The 23248-nt window shown below is 35.0% G+C and overlaps 1 protein-coding gene across 1 annotated transcript; it reads right to left on the bottom strand.

Moving 5' to 3' along the window:
- Window positions 1-477: 477 nt before the first annotated feature.
- Window positions 478-8430, bottom strand: LOC143063334 (uncharacterized). The gene is made up of 8 exons (XM_076235434.1): window positions 8313-8430; window positions 5885-5947; window positions 5018-5299; window positions 3971-4282; window positions 3329-3607; window positions 2430-2554; window positions 1772-1908; window positions 478-1251 (listed from the first exon to the last, which is right to left on the bottom strand). The coding sequence occupies exons 2-8, from the start codon at window positions 5937-5939 to the stop codon at window positions 870-872; spliced, it is 1572 nt and encodes a 523-aa protein (XP_076091549.1). The 5' UTR covers window positions 5940-5947; window positions 8313-8430; the 3' UTR covers window positions 478-869.
- Between the last annotated feature and the right edge of the window lie 14818 nt (window positions 8431-23248).

Genomic DNA, 23248 nt, shown 5'->3' with positions numbered 1-23248 from the left:
ACACTGAGGTTGTGACTCATGCGGATGCGCTCGACTCCAATCTTAATTGATAAGGATTGTTTGTTTTCCTAAAGAAAATCGGTGGTTTTATCCGGGCAATCCGGCTTCCTCCACCAATAAAAACTGGCCGCCAAGAAAAAGCCCAAAAGTAGCGTTAAACACCAAAAACCAATAAAACAATCTCTCCGAATTGTTGCCTAAAGTGTACCGTATCAATAACCCTCTTTCAATATACACAGATGCACTGATAAATCCAGACTTGGTATGGTGTACACAATGCAACTATAAAGACATCTCTCCAGAGACAAAATGACAGAAGTTAACAGTACGACCTTCTACAATGAGCAAAACCCATACCACTCGTCACTGAAAACACGTATCTCGTATTTAGGAATACGACGATTCAATAACGGGCACATACTAGTATACAATGAAAAACCTAAATGGTTTAGTAACGGGCACATATACAAACAAAAACATTATTAAGGTTTTATATTGAGTATTAATGTTCAGTAATAAATATATATATGTATATGTAATTATACACTTAACAACAGATTTAACTATAAGAATGCAACTGTTTTATGCACATACAAATGTAACAAGTAGATACTATATTCTAACAACTTAAACAACTAATTGCAGCACTAAAAAAAATAATTTATCGCATTTGCAATTTTTTTGCAACCTTAAACTATTTATATCTTTCTAACTGCATTTTTAAACTTATATCAATGCCTGTCATGTACTAAAATTATCTATATTGCAATAATGATGACAACAATCAACACATGTCTTGTTGTTGATTAAAATCCTTGTTGGTGAAGATGGCCGACCATTCGCTGCAATTAAAAGTATTACTTAAACGTCTAATTACAGGTCGGGCTTGCGTTGAGGTTTGTACAGAAGGATCTTCGACGTCTGATAACAAATGTGTAGGTCAGTTCTGGGTAGGTACCTACTCGGCAGGGATAGCTCGTCTCACGTCGTACTGCACACTGACTAACGATTTCATACTCCTCATGTTGATAGTAGATGGCCATATCGATGGATGGTCTAGTTAGGACGGATGGGAAATGAATGTCCAACATGACTTTGTCGTAAGACCATGATAGGAATTTGAAGTTGCATTCCCAAACTGAGCCGGACTTTTCCTCACAATTGGTTGACTTGATTACTCCCTGTGGGCAATACGTCACGTCTCCGTTTTTCATGACGATCGCTTTTGCTTCAAAGTCGTGCATTACTTCCCTGCAACGAAATATCAGAATTTAAACCAAACATCTATCTTAACACTTAACATTTAAATATGCAAAAACATTGTGGAGGATATGAAATATTTAAAAAAATAGTAGCTTTATGTTGTACCTACACGGATTGACAAATATTTTCCTGAACTTATCAGCTATATATTTGCTTTATCTTATCAAAGCTGCCATTTCAATGAATATTTAAATGTCATAAGTCGAACTAACAACGCCATGTTAAATAACAGAAAAACAAACAAAACACAAATTATAAAACTACGAATTTGGGAACTAAACCCCACCAAACACTGAGGATGATCTCGTGTGCTCCCGAACGCTTAGAAGGTTGTGGGCTACTAGTCCAAATAAGTATGACGTCTTTATGCGTCACAGAAAAATATTTAAAATATCCTTTCAATGCGTCAAAATTAATTGGATTACTGTAGTGTTCTACATGAACATTCAAGATAAACAAAAATTACCGTCCCAACGATACATCTGGTACTCAAACAACTTATACTTACTGTCCTAACATAACAATATCTGGTAACCAGATCACAGATGAAGGTAAGCTAACTCTTGGTTGTCCTCTGGGCCATGACAGTCTTGGGTCGTTCCAGGAAATGCACTGCATGGCTTCAAAGCGCAATGTCTTGGGATCCTGGTTTTGAAAGTAAATTAATCATGCACATATACAAAAGATAGTGTATACACTTGTCATAATTATCACCATTGTAATTTTAAATTCAGATCTGAAAATTTCAAAACTAAGGTAATTTTTAACAGAAATATAATGCAAATCGTTTGCTTGTAAAGGACTAAACTTGAAGTGTGTTTGAACTAGGTGTATTTTTTCTAAAATATAAATCAATAATAGTACTACAATAAACCCGAAGTTCTATAAAGGGTAAACGAAAGTTGGATGGAAAATATTTCATTCCATTAGAAAATTTTCAGACCAAATAGGCTGAAACACTTTAGTCTTGCTAGAAAAATAAAAATCGAATAAGCAAAACCAAAGACGTATGAACTGCAATTGGTATACACAAGTGCATACGAACGTAGTCAACTCAAAAGCACACACAACTGTGCATGCAAAATTCGTTCACTCTTTCTTTCTTGTGTTGTTTTTAATTTTCTTTTTCAAATATCATAATAACGTGTGGAGCGAAATATACTTACAAATTCAATGGTTTCTTTTGGAATTAGAGAGTGTGTTACGTTGTTAACAGGGTCGATGGGTCTGACTAGTTTGTTGTAACCATTGAGGATGGACGTAATTATATCGAATTCTGATACAGATCGTTCTAAAAAAAAATTAAAACATAAAATTCATTTTCAAGAGAAGCTAACCTGGTTTCTTAGCATACACATTTCACCAAATAATACGAGTACTTTTATATGAAGGGTTCTTTGTGTGCAAATTAAATTAAATCAAATCAAATTAATTTAAAGTCGGTTAAAGGCTTACAATAAAATATAAGCTCTTTTTTGAGATTTTAAAACCGACCTAATCAAACAAACATAACACATAACATTAGACAAACATGCAAGAAAACAGACATAAAGTTATGTAAAATTGAGAAAATCTACCTTAACATTTATCACATGATCAAATGCACATAACAAGCAAACCATTAATAGCTTAATTAACACATAAATTTGCAAAGCTAATAACTAATAAGCACCAGTTTGTTAAAAGTGCAAAATAAATTAAACTGTATTTCGAAAAATATACCTAACAATTTTCAAAGTGATATACATTGTTAAATGAAAGCACTAGTAGGACACATTTTAACATTATAAACAACTAATCGAAGGGAGGCGAACATGAGTTCACGTGTCACTGCTGCGTTCAGAGTCCTGTTAAAAATCTTACAATTTAAATGGAATTAGCACCATATGTATAAATATCAATTGTGTATTGCCATTAGAAACTAAGCATGGAAGTTCGTCATTTTATAGTAAATATAAGAAAATACAGAGACAAAATTTTGTTATTAAAATTCATTGCCTCGAGTATTTTAACATTTTACTGGATTTTGTTATACATCTATTGAAGACAACTAAATGTTACATACCTATTGGAGACAACTGGATGTTGTTGGTTCTAACGGTTGCGGTACCATCTGTAGCTTCACATATATAGGTACCAGCATCACTCATAACGACACCTGATATGGTCAATGCCGGACCGGAGACGGTTCCGCCAGAGAATCTACCATTTACTGTTAAAAGTTGGCTGTTTTTGTACCATCTGATCTGAGTAGGGTTTCCAGCAGTCACAACACAGATAAGGCTTACTGTTTCTGTCTCGGCAGGATTGTAGAATGTGTTCGGGGCCGTCACAGAAAGTGGGGCTACAATATATAGAGATAAAATTATTAGTGTATTCTGAAAACAAAATTCTCGTGTAGTATATAGGTGTATTCTGAAAAAGTACTTAGTCTGAGTCTTTGTCTTAGTCAAGAACAATGTGTCGTACTTGGCTCTTTGTACGCCCATTATATGAAAATAAACATCTTCGATTCATGTAAAAGTAAAATACAAGTAAACTAGCATTTGAGTGTCTTTTAAAAGAATTACGATGCTATTCTAGTATATATTAGTACTGAAATTAATGCATTGTTTTGCTGTATTGATTTCATCATGTTCGTTGCCAATAAGATTTTGATTTATGCTTCTCTCGAGACTTAGTATGTTCTACACTCAGTTAAACTTACAAATAACGCGTAATGGCAAGCTGACTGTTTGTGGAGCGGTTAACGTGTCTGTATGCCTAACATCACAGAAAAGTGTCTGTCCATTATTGGCTAGTGATGGTGGGAAGGTGAGAGTTCCAACAACCGTGTAGGATTCTGAGGTCTGTATAAATTGGGTGTTGGTTGTGAATTGATTGCTGCTGAACTGTGAATTTCCAATTCTCATTGTCATAGTCTGTATTGGGTATCCTCCTTCTGATCTACAAGTCCATGTTGTTGGTGTTCCTGGGGCCACATTCGTGGGTCCTATTAGTGTTGGTTGATTTGGTGACCCTGCAGACAAAACGATAAACTATTGTACATTGACCCTTTGTGTATAGTGTTCCAAAACACTTGTTTGAATTGAAACATTATTATGTTTTACTCAAGAGAAAATTTGTGAATCAATATGTATAGAACGGAAATGTTTGGTTTTTTTTGTAAAATTTTATATAACTGCAGTTCACAATCAAAAGCTTGGAGCTTATGTTTTTAAAATCTAACTGTTCTTTGCATTGCAGCCATCATACCAAGCTTACGTATTTACAATTTGTTTAATCAATTTGCATCTCGTTTAAATACAAATTCAAGACCAACATTTTGAACAAAAATCACACTTTTAGAATTCGCGCACTTGTTTCATAAAAATATTTGTTTTACTTCTATTTAGTGTTTTATTTCTGGCATTTGACTTATTCGTGAAATTAATAACTAGTAAAATACGCTAGGGAGGTGCAAAGTGTTGTACAAATGAGTCCTTTCACATTCCCATCCGTTGTAACTCAATATCTATACTTACTATAAACCAATATCTATACTTACTATAAACCGATATCTATACTTACTATAAACCAATATCTATACTTACTATAAACCGATATCTATACTTACTATAAACCAATATCTATACTTACTATAAACCGATATCTATACTTACTATAAACCGATATCTATACTTACTATAAACCGATATCTATACTTACTATAAACCGATATCTATACTTACTATAAACCAATATCTATACTTACTATAAACCTCGACGAATATAGTTCTGGATAGAGGATTCTGTAAAACACCATTTTCAGACTGACATTCGAACACTTCTAAATGTTCCTGACTAGAAGCTTGGAATGAATACGTGTTTATCACTTGATTTCCACTTATAGTATACGTATCATCAATAACAACGTTGTCTCTTAACCATTTGACCGTTGGTGTGGGTTGACCGTCAGTTACGGTACAGGTCAGGGTAACTTGTTGGCCAAATATAATGATCTGTGGTCCAGTGATTACTGGTGCACCAGGGGGCACTGAAAAAGACAAAAAAGTTTTCATTTGTGGTCATGAGAAAAAGTCCTCGTTCCAAAAAGTTTCTATTTGTTGAGCATGAGAAAAAGTCTTCACTACACAAGTTTTGAATCTGAATTCCGAATTAATATCTTAGTCATATAAGTTATAGTATCTATGTATGATGTATTGACAAACAAAGTGTAGAGCACTTAGTCGACATAAACGTTTGTATATATAAATATATATAATTAATCGGGACCCTAAACCAACAATTTAGCGAAGTTGGCAGTTTTAATTCTCAATTCACACATCACGTGACCTCTTATGCAAATGTCAGCAGTTTAGTTAAACAAGATAATTGTATACTGACCCAAGTCCTAAGCCTTTTTCAAAGTTGACAATACTAATTGCCAATTTTCTCAACACCCATCAAGAAAATAACGCTTTTTCTAAGTTGAAAGTTCAATACTACGATATTTCAACTTTAAGTTAAATGAAAATGTTATCCTTTGCGCTAACAAGAAACGTTAGATTCTCAAGATGTATTTTTCACACTTAAATGTCATAAATAAATAGCCCGAATCGTGGATTATAGTCGGCCTTACCTTGTGTCAACACAGGGACAATCAGCAATGCAAAAGCAATGTATTTAAAACCCATGATGTCTTCTGAAAAATATACAAAATGAAGTCATCATAGTGAGAAAAATAATCAAGAAATAAACAACATTTTCATGTTACAATTTCAGAGGCGGATTTAGGGGGCAGGGTGCCCGCTCCCTCTCTTTTGTGGGAAAAATTTAGTTGATTATATAAGGAATCGCTGAAGATTGACCGGAGCATTCCCCTATCATGTAGTCAGAGGGCCCCTGCTATGGAAGTTTCTTGGTCTGCCACTAAATATGATATAATAAATTGCTTTATTATTTCTCTTCTATAACGTTTGATGATACTATTATATACAAATTTATTCAATCTTGTGTATGACAAAAAGTTTGAAACAACTCATGATGTTGGAGCAATGCTCGAAACTATTTCGAAAGCGCAAGATAGTTTTAAAATGATCATGAACAATAAACATATATAATACATTATAAGGAGAGAACTAGAATAGAAATTTCACGCCTTCTGAATTTCGAAGAAAACTACAGATTCTGGCAAATCTGATTTCCTTGAAACGTTATAGAATTTAAATAACTGATGACTCGGCAGAATAGTGGTTATAGTCCATGTGATAGTCGGTATTTAATTTGTCATTAACCAGTTTGATGAATGTTGAAAAGAAAAAGAAAAGCATTATGCAACCTGAGATGTCGTGTTAATGAGATAAAACATCTGTAGAAACTTTTAAAATCCACCCGGACCTGTATGCGTATCTATAAACCATGAAAAGGGAGATGTCACTGTGGTATAATCGCGAAAGGCAAAACTTTTGATAGACCAAAAGACAAAGACAACTGTCAATAGACCAATATAAAGACAACTATCGATAGACTGAAAGACAAAAACACAACTATCGATAGACTAAAAGACAAAGACACAAGTATTGATGACAACTATCGATAGACTAAAAGACAAATACACAACTATCGATAGACTAAAAGACAAAAACAACTATCGATAGACTAAATGACAAAGACAACTATCGATAGACTAAATGACAAAGACACAACTATTGATGACACATATATCGATAAACTAAAAGACAAAGACACAACTGTCGATAGACTTAACGACAGTCAAAACTAGCTTTAGACTAAAACAAAGACAAAACAATCTATAGACTAAAAGACAAAGACACAACTATCGATAGACAAAAAGACAAAGCCATTACTATCGATAGACTAACAGACAAAGACAACTATCGATAAACTAAAAGACAAAGAAACAACTATCGACAGACTAAATGACAGACAAAACTATTTATAAACTAAAAGACAAACCCAACTATCGATCGACTAAAAGACAAAGCCACAACTATTGATGACGCAACTATCGGTAGACTAAAAGACAAATACACAACTGTCGATAGACTAAAAGACGAAGACGCAGCTATTGAGTGTACCTACATGGAGATATTTCCTTTCAGAACGATAGATAATTATTTTCAAGAAACAAGATATAAAAAGTTTTCTTGGCATAAAACAATAACCTGTGTAAGGTTATAATGTAAACTGGATTATTAAAACATAATTTGATAGTAATCGTGTGATATTGAAAATTTGAGACAGAAAACAATTATTCTGAACAAGTTTCCATTCAATTGTTGAACAAATGATTTACTGAAATGTCAAAAGAAAACAAAAGAAAACAATTGCAACATCATAACAGATGGGGAAAGTTTAAATTTACAGATCGACACAGATAAAAAAAAATGACAATTAACAAAAATACTATAGAAACAAAAAATCTGATTCACGAAATTTATCTCTTACAGAATGACTGGAAAAGTGTAGATGAACAGGCTTGATGATTTCGGACTTATTAACATGCAGCAAGGTCCTAGATTATACTTAACAATATATTTGCTTCAGTTTTATGTTGAAATTTAATTTATTTACAATTATGCCATATTTCCTTATGTTTACGTTGTGATTAATTTTATTTTCTCATGTGTGTATCGAATATTTGTGTTTCCGATATTTTTTATCAATTTTTCCCAAATGATGTGTCTGTTATGTACTATATTTATTGATGTAGAATGGTGTGTTCGATTCAAGGGTTATGCACGAGGCTTTGCAGATTAAAAATTGCGCAAAGGTGGTGTACATCGGTATCAAAAGTAAAACTTTACTAAATTTTTTTTTCAATTTCTATTCCATTCTATTTATTTTCAAATGTCCAAGTATAATTAATTAATTCGATCAATTAACAACACCACGTGCTCATAATTGGAGTGTTATACATGATCATAGTGTTTATTTAAATGAATGCAGTATTACAAGAATCATTCATATTGCAAAAACATTATACATAATTTAAGACATAAATAAAACAATTTATGAATATTCATCTGAACGAATACAAGCCTTACCTTCCGGCCCGATCCTGTGTCCAGAAATTCCGGTAGTTCTAATTTTCCCCGCTTATAAGCAGGTAGGCTTTAACCGGTTTTATTCTTCTTTTGTCTATCTGTAACGCCAAAGAGAAACATCAGCTGGCCACTCCCATAATTGCATGTTCTAAAATTATCGAAGAATTTTATGAATGGGTTTATTTAAATTATTTTTAATTGACGACCTCACAACTAAATACTGTGTTGGTTATTGACTTGATGTTTTATCCACGTAAAATCAAAAAATGTCACTGTGTATTGGTGATATGACAGAATTTAACAACGACACAAATGGTTTGGTGAAAAGTGAGAACGTTACGAAATATGTCTTGAAATTAAAAAAAAAATATGAAAACATGTTATACTAACGTACTGCACGCACATTTTTTTTTAATTTATTCATATGAAGATCAAAGATCATATTGAAGATAAATAATTAAGGTATTTAAGCATTTCGTATGGGTCAACTGGGATATATCGGCAAGTTAAAAACAACTCTAAAATGTTATAAATAACAATGTTGAGGAAACACCAGCATTTGCAAAACTTCTTTAAGAAACGTTACATATTCTTTTTTTCCCGCGATATAGAACATGTCTACATACGTCTTGGTTAAGGTGTAAATGTAATGCTAACATTCTATCGTTATTTAAAATAAAAAGCTAATATTTAAAGTTCCTAACCAAACTCAAGAGTCAAATAATTATTGTATTACTTTTACAAATATTTGGTCAATGCAAACACAAGTTTATGTAAATGTTAGTGACATATTCATGGCTGTAATTTTACTTATATTCCAGTTTTAATGACTTCAGGTGTCAATTCATAATTCAATCAATTATTGATTATTTTGTAACAAAACCAGGATGATATTTCAATACACAAATATACAATAAAAAGTAAACGACAAATCCAATTTAGTAAATAGCATTGCCAATATGTTTAAGGTTTAATCTTGGTCTGTTCTTCTAAAATGATTATGTAGATTTGTGGCGCCTACGATTGCTGATGACAGTGTAAAAAGTGTAACGACCAGTGTGAAAACAGTAAGTTCATTTATCAGAGATTGCTGATGGCGGTTTTAAAGTGTAACGACCAGTGTGAAAACAGTAAGTTCACTATCAGAAAAAGAAAGGTGATAGATACCAAAGGGATATTCAAACTCGTAGGTCGAAAAACAAACTCCAAATACCATACAAAAGACGAAAATACAACCTTGTTCTTTCAATAAAATAGATGAAAATCATTTTCTGTTTCTTATTTCTTATTCAAATGTAACAGTATGTACACAATTAAAACTTGAGACTTAAATTCTCAATATCCATTCATAATAGATTGATTTTGTTATATCATTCATGTCCGTCGGTTATGCAGTTTGCTGCTCCTTTAACCTTATTCTTTCATGTCCATCAGTTATGCAGTATGCTGCTCCTTTAACCTTATTCTTTCATGTCCGTCAGTTATGCAGTATGCTGCTCCTTTAACCTTATTCTTTCATGTCCGTCAGTTATGCAGTATGCTGCTCCTTTAACCCTTATTCTTTCATGTCCGTCAGTTATGCAGTATGCTGCTCCTTTAACCTTATTCTTTCATGTCCGTCAGTTATGCAGTATGCTGCTCCATTAACCTTCATGTTCGTTAGTTATGAAGTATGCTGCTCCTTTAACATTATTCTTTCATGTCCGTCAGTTATGCAGTGTGCTGCTCCTTTAACCTTCATGTCCGTCATTTATGCAGTATCCTGCTCCATTAACCTTATTCTTTCATGTACGTCAGATATGCAATATGCTGCTCCTTTAACCTTATTCTTTCATGTCCATCAGTTATGCAGTATGCTGCTCCTTTAACCTTATTCTTTCAGTCCGTCAATTATGCAGTATGCTGCTCCTTTAACCTTATTCTTTCATGTTCGTCGTTTATGCAGTATGCTGCTCCATTACCCATCATGTCCGTCAGTTATGCAGTATGCTGCTCCTTTAACCTTATTCTTTCATGTCCGTCAGTAATGCAGTATGCTGCTCCTTTAACCTTCATGTCCGTCAGATATGCAGTATGCTGCTTGTTTAAGCTTATTCTTTCATGTCCGTCAGTTATGCAGTATGCTGCTCCATTAACCTGCATGTCCGTCAATTATGCAGTATGCTGCTCTCTAACCTTCATGTCCGTCAGTTATGCAGTATGCTGCTCCTTTAACCTTATTCTTTCATTCCGTCAGTTATGCAGTATGCTGCTCCTTAAACCTTATTCTTTCATGTCCGTCAGTTATGCAGTATGCTGCTCCTTTAACCTTATTCTTTCATGTCCGTCAGTTATGCAGTATGCTGCTCCTTTAACCTTCATGTTCGTTAGTTATGCAGTATGCTGCTCCTTTAACATTATTCTTTCATGTCCGTCAGTTATGCAGTGTGCTGCTCCTTTAACCTTCATGTCCGTCATTTATGCAGTATCCTGCTCCATTAACCTTATTCTTTCATGTACGTCAGATATGCAATATGCTGCTCCTTTAACCTTATTCTTTCATGTCCATCAGTTATGCAGTATGCTGCTCCTTTAACCTTATTCTTTCAGTCCGTCAGTTATGCAGTATGCTGCTCCTTTAACCTTATTCTTTCATGTTCGTCGTTTATGCAGTATGCTGCTCCATTACCCATCATGTCCGTCAGTTATGCAGTATGCTGCTCCTTTAACCTTATTCTTTCATGTCCGTCAGTAATGCAGTATGCTGCTCCTTTAACCTTCATGTCCGTCAGATATGCAGTATGCTGCTTGTTTAAACTTATTCTTTCATGTCTGTCAGTTATGCAGTATGCTGCTCCATTAACCTGCATGTCTGTCAGTTATGCAGTATGCTGCTCCATTAACCTGCATGTCCGTCAGTTATGCAGTATGCTGCTCTCTAACCTTCATGTCCGTCAGATATGCAGTATGCTCTTGTTTAAACTTATTCTTTCATGTCCGTCAGTTATGCAGTATGCTGCTCCATTAACCTGCATGTCCGTCAGTTATGCAGTATGCTGCTCTCTAACCTTCATGTCCGTCAGTTATGCAGTATGCTGCTCCTTTAACCTTATTCTTTCATTCCGTCAGTTATGCAGTATGCTGCTCCTTAAACCTTATTCTTTCATGTCCGCCAGTTATGCAGTATGCTGCTCCTTGAACCTTATTCTTTCATTCCGTCAGTTATGCAGTATGCTGCTCCATTAACCTTCATGTCTGTCCGTTATGCAGTATGCTGCTCCATAAACCTTCATGTCCGTCAGTTATGCAGTATGCTGCTCCTTTAAGCCTATTATTTCATGTCCGTCAGTTATGCAGTATGCTGCTCCTTTAACATTATTCTTTCATGTCCGTCAGTTATGCAGTATGCTGCTCCTTTAACCCTTATTCTTTCATGTCCGTCAGTTATGCAGTATGCTGCTCCTTTAACCTTATTCTTTCATTCCGTCAGTTATGCAGTATGCTGCTCCTTAAACCTTATTCTTTCATGTCCGCCAGTTATGCAGTATGCTGCTCCTTGAACCTTATTCTTTCATTCCGTCAGTTATGCAGTATGCTGCTCCATTAACCTTCATGTCTGTCCGTTATGCAGTATGCTGCTCCATAAACCTTCATGTCCGTCAGTTATGCAGTATGCTGCTCCTTTAAGCCTATTATTTCATGTCCGTCAGTTATGCAGTATGCTGCTCCTTTAACATTATTCTTTCATGTCCGTCAGTTATGCAGTATGCTGCTCCTTTAACCCTTATTCTTTCATGTCCGTCAGTTATGCAGTATGCTGCTCCTTTAACCTTATTCTTTCATGTCCGTCAGTTATGCAGTATGCTGCTCATTTAACCTTCATGTTCGTTAGTTATGCAGTATGCTGCTCCTTTAACCTTATTCTTTCATGTCCGTCAGTTATGCAGTATGCTGCTCCTTTAACCTTCATGTTCGTTAGTTATGCAGTATGCTGCTCCTTTAACCTTATTCTTTCATGTCCGTCAGTTATGCAGTATGCAGCTCCTTAAGCCTTATTTTTTCATGTTGGTCGGTTATGCAGTATGCTGCTCCTTTCACCTTATTCTTTCATATCCGTCAGTTATGCAGTATGCTGCTCCTTTAACCTTATTCTTTCATGTCCGTCAGTTATGCAGTATGCTGCTCCTTAAACCTTATTCTTTCATATCCGTCAGTTATGCAGTATGCTGCTCCTTTAACCTTATTCTTTCATGTCCGTCAGTTATGCAGTATGCTGCTCCTTTCATCTTATTCTTTCATGTCCGTTAGTTATGCAGTATGCCGCTCCATTAACCTTCATGTTCGTCAGATATGCAGTATGCTGCTCCTTTAACCTTCATGTCCGTCAGTTATGCAGTATGCTGCTCCATTAACCTTATTCTTTCATGTCCGTCATATATGCAGTATGCTGCTCCTTAAACCTTATTCTCCGTCAGTTATGCAGTATGCTGCTCCTTTAACCTTATTCTTTCATGTCCGTCAGATATGCAGTTTGCTGCTCTTTTAACCTTCATGTCCGTCAGATATGCAGTATGCTGCTCCTTTAACCTTATTCTTTCATGTCCGTCAATTATGCAGTATGCTGCTCCTTTAACCTTATTCTTTCATGTCCGTCAGTTATGCAGTATGCTGCTCCTTTCACCTTATTCTTTCATGTCCATCAGTTATGCAGTATGCTGCTCCTTTAACCTTATCATTTCATGTCCATCAGTTATGCAGTATGCTGCTCCTTTAACCTTATTCTTTCATGTCCGTCAGATCTGCAGTTTGCTGCTCCTTTAACCTCCATGTCCGTCAGATATGCAGTATGCTGCTCCTTTAACCTTATTCTTTCATGTCCATCAGTTATGCAGTATGCTGCTCCTTTAACCTTATCCTTTCATGTCCATCAGTTATGCAGTATGCTGCTCCTTTAACCTTATTCTTTCATGTCCGTCAGATCTGCAGTTTGCTGCTCCTTTAACCTCCATGTCCGTCAGATATGCAGTATGCTGCTCCTTTAACCTTATTCTTTCATGTCCATCAGTTATGCAGTATGCTGCTCCTTTAACCTTATCCTTTCATGTCCGTCAGTTATACAGTATGCTGCTCCTTAAACCATTATGTCTGTCAGTTATGCAATATCGTGCTCCTTTAACCTTTTTAAGTCCTCATCACTGAGGTGAGTGGATCCATCAACTGCATGATTGGTACATATATACATTCATGTCTTTTGATATTTTTGTGATGCATTATGCACTGTTTTATTCTTTAATGTGCATGTATGCCATCAACCTTAGTTGGGTATAATTGTGCGGTTTGCGCATTTGTTTTAATACTATGTTATTGTTTAACCATAGAAGTTATATTCATCTAACAAGCAATATTCGAATTTATTGAAACTGTCAAGCACAATAATGGTTCAAATTAAATTTTATAAATAAAGTAAAGATAATTTCACATCACGCGTCAAATATTACACACATAGTCACAAATAGTACACACATAGTCACAAATATTTCAAACATAGTCACAAATATTACACACATATTCACAAATATTACACATAGTCACAAATATTACACACATAGTCACATATATTACAATGTAAAATTGAGAATGAAAATGGGGAATGTGCCAAAGAGACAACAACCCGACTATAGAAAAAAAACAACAGCAGAAGGTCACCAACAGGTCTTCAATGTAGCGAGAAATTCCCGCACTCGGAGGCGTCCTTCAGCTGGCCCTTAAACAAATATATACTAGTTCAGTGATAATGAACGCCATACTAATTTCCAAATTGTACACAAGAAACTAAAATTAAAATAATACAAGACTAACAAAGGCCAGAGGCTCCTGACTTGGGACAGGCGCAAAAATGCGCCGGGGTTAAACATGTTTGTGAGATCTCAACCCTGCCCCTATACCTCTAGTCAATGTAGAAAAGAAAACGCATAACAATACGCACATTAAAATTCAGTTCAAGAGAAGTCCGAGTCTGATGTCAGAAGATGTAACCAAAGAAAATAAACAAAATGACAATAATACATAAATAACAACAGACTACTAGCAGTTAACTAACATGCCAGCTCCAGACTTCAATTAAACTGACTGAAAGATTATGATTTCATCATATGAACATCAGGCACAATCCTTCCCGTTAGGGGTTTAGTATCATACCATCATAACATATATGAGAACATAACCAGTGTCATGCCAACAACTGGTTTTTGAATAAATGTGTTTAGTTCCGATGCAAAGACCCTATAAGTGAATCAATATTAACGCCAAAATATGCAATATTTAATGACCTGACAACAGTATCGTAACTATATCCCTTCTTAATAAGTCTATTCAAAGGTTTTGTTAGTTTTTGAGGTGAATACTGACACCTTTGTGCTTTATAAAGAATATTTCCATAAAAAATGGATGTGAAATACATAGTGGCAATGCACATATGATCAAGACGAGTCTTATTTTTAAGGCACAGGGATATTTTCAGAAATACAGCTATATCAAACTAATAGTTTATGAGAACTTTAGACGATAGTGTGAGAGTTATGTCACGATGACAGTGCTTAATTTGCTAAAATATATCAATTTGCGAGAAATTATATCAAGCTGCCTAATTATAGAGATTTATTTTTCTAATTTGGTTACAAACATATAGTTAGTTTACCAAAATTATTAAAACCCATGAATATCGGTTAAATTCCCCATAATGGAAACAACACAATCTATAGAAAATGACTTGTTCTACTTTCTGTACAAACGGAAGGGTATAGTATGTATTATATTATAAAGTGAGTAATGTATAATTATATATGACATGAGTGGACCGTAGCTTTATTTGAATGTTTAAACTGTCTGAAATAGTCATACACACTTAGTAATTATACTACTATGTTTGTACTCCTGTGACGAATAAGGGTTATTTAATAGTGTAGGTTGAAAATGCTCTCCAAATGCTTTGTACTTATGATCTTTGTATTTGAACTTGTATATAGTTGACATACGCATGATTTCATTGACCAAATAGTGTTGCTAAAGCTAATATTGATCCTACAAGCACGGTAGAATTTTTATATTTTTACTGTGGATTCACTTATTTTCGTGGGGATTAATTTTCATGAATATTTGATTTCGTGGTTTCCCAAGTCTGCATACTTGAAAATTTGTGATTGGTTAACCATTTAAATTCGTGTTTTAACCCATGAAATACAATAAATTTGCTATCCTACGAATGCATTTATTAATGAATCCACAGTTGTGTTCAGGGATTGCATTTCCGTATAGTCCATTTAGGACAGGAGGGGAAAAAATTAAAATCACAAACAACTGAACCCTGAGGAAAATTTAAAGAGAAAGTCCCTAATGAAGTGGCAAAATCAAAAGCTTAGACACAATGGATAACAACTGTCACATTCTTGACTTGGTAAAGACATTTTCTTATGTAGAAAATGGTGGGTTAAATATGGTTTTAAAGCTAGATGAACCTCTCACTTGTATGACAGTCGCAGGTAAAAATGTCAAAAATAGGGGTACAGCAGTCAACGTTGTGTTATAATCTTAATCACTATAACAAAATCCAATACATAACAAAGAAGCATATGATGGCATAAAGACTAAGCATATTAGCAAAAATTGAAGACAATAATACACAAATTTACCATCGGAGTACAATAACACAATGACATGATGTATGAGTACAGAGCCACGTCATATATGTACAAAGAAACATAAAAAGGCATATAGACGAAGGAGAAATTATACTCACATAGACTTAGAATTGAACAAGGTAGATACCATGGTATTTTTCGACAACACAGGATATGTCTCAGATGCACCTCAAATGAAATTGATGATGAAAAACACTTTTTTTCATTTTCATATACATCCTCTTCAACTGGTAGAAACTGTAAGTACTCCATGATCAACTCGCTGTGTCCTAACCTTAAGCACTTGATTTCTAGCCAAAAACTAATCTGGTTACCTAATATAGAAAATGTTGATATATTGATAAGTGTTTGTAATCTGATTTTGATGAAAGCAAAATATAGATTTAGCATATCTGCATGTTTTTCTTTTTGGTACTATGAAAACTTTGACATGTCATTTAGCAATGTCCCTTGGTGCCTCTTGCAGTAGGGTCATCTTAAAATATGTATCAACCCCTTCTGCATCAGGCACGAGGATGACATACCAGGTTTGTGTATCTGCTCATAATATCATAACCAATTTATCTATCTTACATTCATGTATATCATGTGAGTCTATCTTCCACCTTGCTATGCAGCACCGTCCCTTGGTAGCTTTTGCAGTTAAACTAAATATCCAATCATTGACTACTTATTTTTGAAAATTGTACATGTCGAGTGTACCTGAGAAGGAGGGAATATATATACGTATGTATTGTGTAGTTTATGGCGTTCAAACTGTATACATGTACATATACAGTATGTACGACTATTGTTCTATTGTTGTTTCTTTTTTGTTATTGTCTTATTAATGTCTTATATTGTACTATGCTCCTGTGATATAAAAAAGATGTGGCCGGTATGATTGCCAATGAGACAACTCTCCACAAGAGACCAAAATGACACAGAAATTAACAACTATAGGTCACAGTACGGCCTTGTGAGCCCATTTAATGGAAACATAACCATCTTCTTCTTCTGCAAAGGAGAAGATTGGCAATTAAAGAGTACTTTGTCGCTTAATGCTAAATCTCTAAAGACGGACGCTTAATAAGATAAAGGCCACTCTAACGACATGCATATGCTACTACAAAATACCAAACTGCATGTTACTGTATTTATTTTAAACGAACACAGTCAAACTACAAATTTATAAATTTTAAAGTATATATATAATACTAGAACACCACAATTATGTGAACAATAAGAAAAGGTATTTATGAAATATGAGAATATAGCTTTCATCAAAAACTTTGATATAAGATTAATTACTAGGGTCATAGATCTTGTTTAAATACCCTCTTCTTAAGACTAAACTGTCTAGGGTATCCATTACTTAATCACTTTCTTTCTGTATAGAAAAGTTTTGAATACATTACAATAATATCTGTATATGTGTTAAAGGCTTGATAATGTAATGAAAATAATATAAATGCTTTCCTATTAACAAATTCTGTTAATAAATTAAAGTTTGCACGTTACATGCAACATTCTTGCTGATCATTTTTTTATTTTAGATGCCCGTCATTTATGTAGAGCCTGCGACTTTTGTTCCTACATTCGTCGTCGGCGGCGGCGTCATCAAATATTCATTCTGTGGTTAAAGTTTTTGAAACTCTAATAACTTTCTTAAACTATCCTTGATTTCTACAAAACTTGGACAGAAGCTTTTTTTTTATAATAAGATAGTATCAAGAAGTGAATTGTAAAAAAAACCGTCCTGTTTTATTCGTATTTTACTTCTAAATGGACTTATTTTTTCTGCCAGTTCACAACACATTCACTCTGTGGTTAAAGTTAAAAAAAAAAATAGCTTTCTAAAATTATGCTGGATTTGTACCAAATAAATGCACAGAAGCTTGTTACTGATCATATTAAGCTTTTATCTAGAAGTATATTATTTTTTTTAATCTGAACGTCAGAGCAAACTTGGACTGGTAATTCAGTTGTAGATGCCTTGGTTAATGTCTGTTATATCTGTATTTCGTTTATCGTTTTGACACAAATCAGTCTGTTACTTTTTTAGTTTGAATTGTTTCAGATTTTGTCAGGGTAGCCAACTATACGGTATGGCGTTTTTTTCATTCTTTAAAGCCATATCGTAAACTGTAGATTCTTTAACCTACGCCATTAGGACTGAGATGGATTGCTGAAAACCTCATCTCCGTAGTTTATATTGCTGTGAAATAAATTTAGGGGAACTTGCCCCTATCAGGCCTCTACATTAACATTTTTTCTAACTTGTCCCTTCGGACAAGTGGCAAGAAAATCAGCTTGTCCGAACTCTTAACTCACTTGTCCGAATTCATAATTGAAAATCTAACATATTGATGATTTATGCAATAATAACACTTGGGCTTTGACATACCTAATAAAAGGAGTATTTTGTAATGTTATATGAATACCGCATTAAAATACATTTCATTAATTCAGAATGAAAGTTTTTTTGCAAGACTGTGTTCTCTGACTCAATGTCACTATCATTTGTCAATCATTAAATCATCATTTCTTCCTAAACCACTACGTTCCCCTATGGACCTATTCATTCTTTAGTAGTGGTATGGGTTAAACCAAGGATGTAAATACACCTGGTCACCTTGAACATGTATATGAGTAAACTTTTTTAATTTATTGATGATGTCAAAACAAGCTTTTACAATTTATTTTGATTTGTATATACATTGATATATGACCATGAAGTACATACACATTTCACTAAAAAATCTGCCTTTTTAGATTTTTTTTTTTTTTTTTCATCTTAAATTTTTATATCACATGTCATAGATCTTATCAAATAAAACCTCTTTAAATGTATTGTTATGCATAAAAGCAAAATCAAATGAAACATACTTTAATTTAATATTTTAAAGTTTAGGTAAAACTCCATATGGAGGTGCTCCTAATTCAAGGAAGCTTATACTAAGAAGATACATTAACATTGGTTTCTTTCCCCTTACTTATATCCCCCTGGTCAATGGCTGCCAGCATGTTCTATAGGTTACAATGTACCAAATAAAATTACATGGGCGCAGCCATTTTATGAAGGGAACATGACATAGAGATAAAAATAGATGGCTCTCTGTGATTGGTTGTTATATCTTTTATAAATTTTTCTTCTGGAAAGCATTATGAATGAAGTTTCATGCAAGCACAAATTTGTCCTAAAATGTATAGTATGAAATGCCGAAAATAATTTTTTTATGTTGCTCAAAATTAGGGAAAATTTTCTGCGAAATCGTCAGGTATCGTGAAAAACCCCAAAATTCACCAAGAAAAGCCATGGGACCATATATATTTGAGTGCGGTAAAATCACAAATAGATATAGAGCTTCATTTAGACAACAACAGATTTTCCATAATTAGTTTAATGAAAACGCCTTATTAGGAGATAATTGCTAAAAATAGCATTGCCGGCAACGGGGCCACCATTTAGTTCTTTATATCCAATACTCCAAATCAGAGACATATTATACAAGTTTTATATGTCTCTGGTTCAATCAATGAATAATTATTTCATTAAGTATGATCAATAAAACAATCATTCATATTTTTGGGAATGTATAAGTCTTGAATTTGATCTATTTTTATCTGACCTTGATTTTTCACTTGTCCCATCGGACAAGTAGTATGGTGAATCTACTTGCCCGACACCTGTGTGCACTTGTCCCGGACAATCGGACAAGCGTTAATGTCGAGCCCTGCCTATCTCTCAAGTTAGGGCGCGCGAAGTACTACTCAATACTAAAAAAAATAGTAGCCATTTTTTTCTATATGGTTAACTTTCGCAACTTTATCTAATAGGTCAGCTTTGCATCACATATACACAGCTATTAACTTTTTAAAAGTTTAAATATTAAACATCATATGCAATGTCACCATTTGGATATTAGTAGCCTTACTATATATTATATATCATGTTAATCATTTACGTCAATATTATACAATTACTGTCTTTTGATGAGGTAAATATGCGGTTTTATTGACTTTTGAAAAACTGATATTCACTGAGGCCGACGGCCGAAGTGAATATCAGTTTTTCAAAAGTCAATTAAACCCCATATTTACCGAAACAAAAGACAGTAATTGTTTTATTCCATATTCCGAGAAAAGAAAATGTATTTAATGACAAACATATACCAAAACTAATTTTACACGAAACATTTTACCATAACGTTGCATGTAAAAGCGCGTGACGTTTAGCGCGGTGAATAACACTTTCTCAGGTGAATATGCTTTTTTTATTCAAAATCCAATTCATATAGAGAAACCTACTAAAATAATACCTATATGGAATAATTGAGATGGTTTATTGTTTCTATGTTGGACTTCATATTATTTATAATGTAACGTACATCATCAAAATATACAATTAAGTCTTAAAGCCTCGGTCACACCTTACGAATAGCTCGAACAGATGCCTAAAGCCTCGGTCACACCTTACCGGATAGCTCGAACGGACGCCTAACGGATAACTTTTTTTTTCAATCCGTTTATATCCGTTGCATGTCCGTTAAGCGTACGCTTTATCCGTCGGCGTCCGTTCTGTCCGGTGGAAAATTTTGAGCATGTTCAAAACTTTGAACGGACGTCCAACGGATAAAATGTCCGTTGAACGTCCGTTAGGCGTCCGTTTTGTACGGTACTCGTCCGTTTCGTTTCCGTTTTGTATCCGTTACGTGTCCGTTGGAGGTCTGGAAGATAAATTCACCATCGGACTTCTACCGGACGTTTAACAGATAAAACGGATGTTGAACGAATGAGAAACGGACTTCCACCGGACGTATAACGGATCAAACGGATCTGAAACGGATAAATGCCAATTGAAAATTTCGCGTCAGAAATGCCAATTATTGGTATGTCAGATTTCTTAAGTTTCATGAATTCTTATTATTCATAATCTATCTTAGATTATAGGCACGTCAACACAATCAAGCAGTTCTTATTCAGGCCAGACACTGCCCTTTGGCGTAATTTTGAAGAGCAAACCAAAACTAGTTACACAGAAACATTTTGAATATTTATGCGATATACATGTATTATTATTGTCGCCTTTGAATTTTCTGTATATCTTGTTCATCCGTTTTATCCGGTAGGCTTCCGTTATGTGTCCGTTGTATGCGGTACTCGTCCGTTGGATGTACGTTCGACATCCGTTCTGTCCGGTACGTGTCTGTTTCTCGTACGTTACATATCCGGTGTGTGTCCGTTATGCATCCGTTACACGTCCGTTTTATTCGGTCAGTACATCAACGAACTCCCAACGGATAACAATTTTGTCAACGGACAACTTTTATTTTCATCCGTTAGGCGTCCGTTCGTGCTATCCGGTAAGGTGTGACCGAGGCTTAACGGATAACTATTTTTCAATCCGTTCATGTCCGTTAGACGTCCGTTCTTATCCGTTAGACGTCCGTCCATATCCGTTTCATATCCGTTTAGCGTACGTTTTATCCGTCGACGTCCAGACACTGCTCTTTGGCGGCATTTTGAAGAACAAACCAAAACCAGTTACACAGAAACATTTTGAATATTTATGCGATTCACATGTATTATCATTGTCGCCTTTTATTTTTCCGTATATCTTACTCATCCGTTTTATCCGGTACGCTTCCGTTAGGTGTCCGTTTTATGCGGTACTCGTCCGTCCGTTGGATGTACGTTTGACATCCGTTCTGTCTGGTACGTTTCCGTTTCTCGCAAGTTGCATATCCGGTGTGTGTCCGTTACGTGTTCGTTACGTGTCCGTTTTATTTGATCAGCACATCAACGGACTCACAACGGATAACAATTTTTTCAACGGACAACTTTTATTTTCATCCATTCAGCCTCGGTCACATCTTATCGGAGATCGAACGGACGCCTAACGGATAAAAAAAAGTTTTCCGTTGACAAAATTTTTATTTGTTGGGAGTCCGTTGGTGTACTAACGGGAAAGTAACGAATGCCTAACGGACACACACCGGATATGCAACGTACGAGAAACGGAAACGTACTGGACATAACGGATGTCGAACGTACATCCAACGGACGAGTACCGCATAAAACGGGCACCTAACAGAAGCCTACCGGATAAAATGGATGAACAAGATATACGGAAAAATTAAAGACGACAATAGTTATACATGTAAATCGCATAAATATTCAAAATGTTTCTATGTAACTGGTTTTGGTTTGTTCTTCAAAATGCCGCCAAAGAGCAGTGTCTGGCCTGAATAAGAGCTGCTTGATTGTGAGACGTGTCCCTACTTTAAGATCGATTATGAATAATAAGAATTCATGAACCTTAAGAAATCTGAGATACCAATATTATAATTGGCATTTCTGACGCGAAATTTTCATTTGGCATTTATCCGTTTCAGATCCGTTCATCGTCCGTTTTATCCGTTATACGTCCGGTAGAAGTCCGTTTCTCATTCGTTCAACATCCGTTTTATCCGTTAAACGTTCGGTAGAAGTCCGTTGGTGAATTTATCTTCCAGACCTCCAATGGATGTATAACGGACACGTAACGGATACAAAACGAAAATAAAACGGACATCTACCGGACGTTCACGGACATTTCATCCGTTGGACGTCCGTTCAAAGTTTTGAACATGCTCAAAATTTTCCACCGGACAGAACGGACGTCGACGGATAAAACGTACGATAAACGGACATGCAACAGATATGGACGGACGTCTAACGGATAAGAACGGACGTTTAACGGACATGTACAGATTGAAAAAAAGTTATCCGTTAGTCATCTGTTCGAGTTGTCCGTTAAGGTGTGACCGAGGCTTTAGGCTTCCGTTCGTGCTATCCGGTAAGGTGTGACCACAGCTGCATATTTTTTTTTAGTTGTTAGTGGCTTTGACTAAGCTGTCAGTAACTGCGAGTACTCTCATATCTGTACTTAGTGTATTTGTTGTTGTTGGGATAGACAAGTACCTGGCCATGTCTACTCTGTGTAGTATTTCTATTTGTACCCATCTGATGAATTGAGCCTTTTTCAATTGAGTTTTATAGTTATTTCTTCTGTTGTGATGTTACACCACTGTCACATGTTAGGGGAGGGCTGGGATCTCGCTTACATGTTCTGTAAATATGTGCCTGTCCCAAGTCAGGAGCCTGCAATTCCGTGGTTGCCGTTTTTTTGATACACTAGTTTTCTCGATTGAATTGTTTTACATTTTTCAGGACCATTAATTTAAATTGCTGACTATGCGTTATGGGCTCTGCTCATTGTTGGAGGCCGTACGGTGA

This window comes from Mytilus galloprovincialis, chromosome 2 (assembly GCF_965363235.1).
Source record: "Mytilus galloprovincialis chromosome 2, xbMytGall1.hap1.1, whole genome shotgun sequence".
Lineage (NCBI taxonomy): Eukaryota > Metazoa > Mollusca > Bivalvia > Mytilida > Mytilidae > Mytilus > Mytilus galloprovincialis.
This window is presented reverse-complemented; position numbering and strand designations above follow the sequence as displayed.

Bases quoted from the DNA above. Each gene is read 5' to 3' on its own strand.
- LOC143063334 (XM_076235434.1), bottom strand. From the start codon at position 5,939: ATGGGTTTTAAATACATTGCTTTTGCATTGCTGATTGTCCCTGTGTTG. The intron at 4,283-5,017 runs GTAAGTATAGAT...TTTTGTCTGCAG, and splicing joins TATATTCGTCGAGGTTTATA to GGTCACCAAATCAACCAACA. The intron at 3,608-3,970 runs GTAAGTTTAACT...TATATATTGTAG, and splicing joins CTTGCCATTACGCGTTATTT to CCCCACTTTCTGTGACGGCC.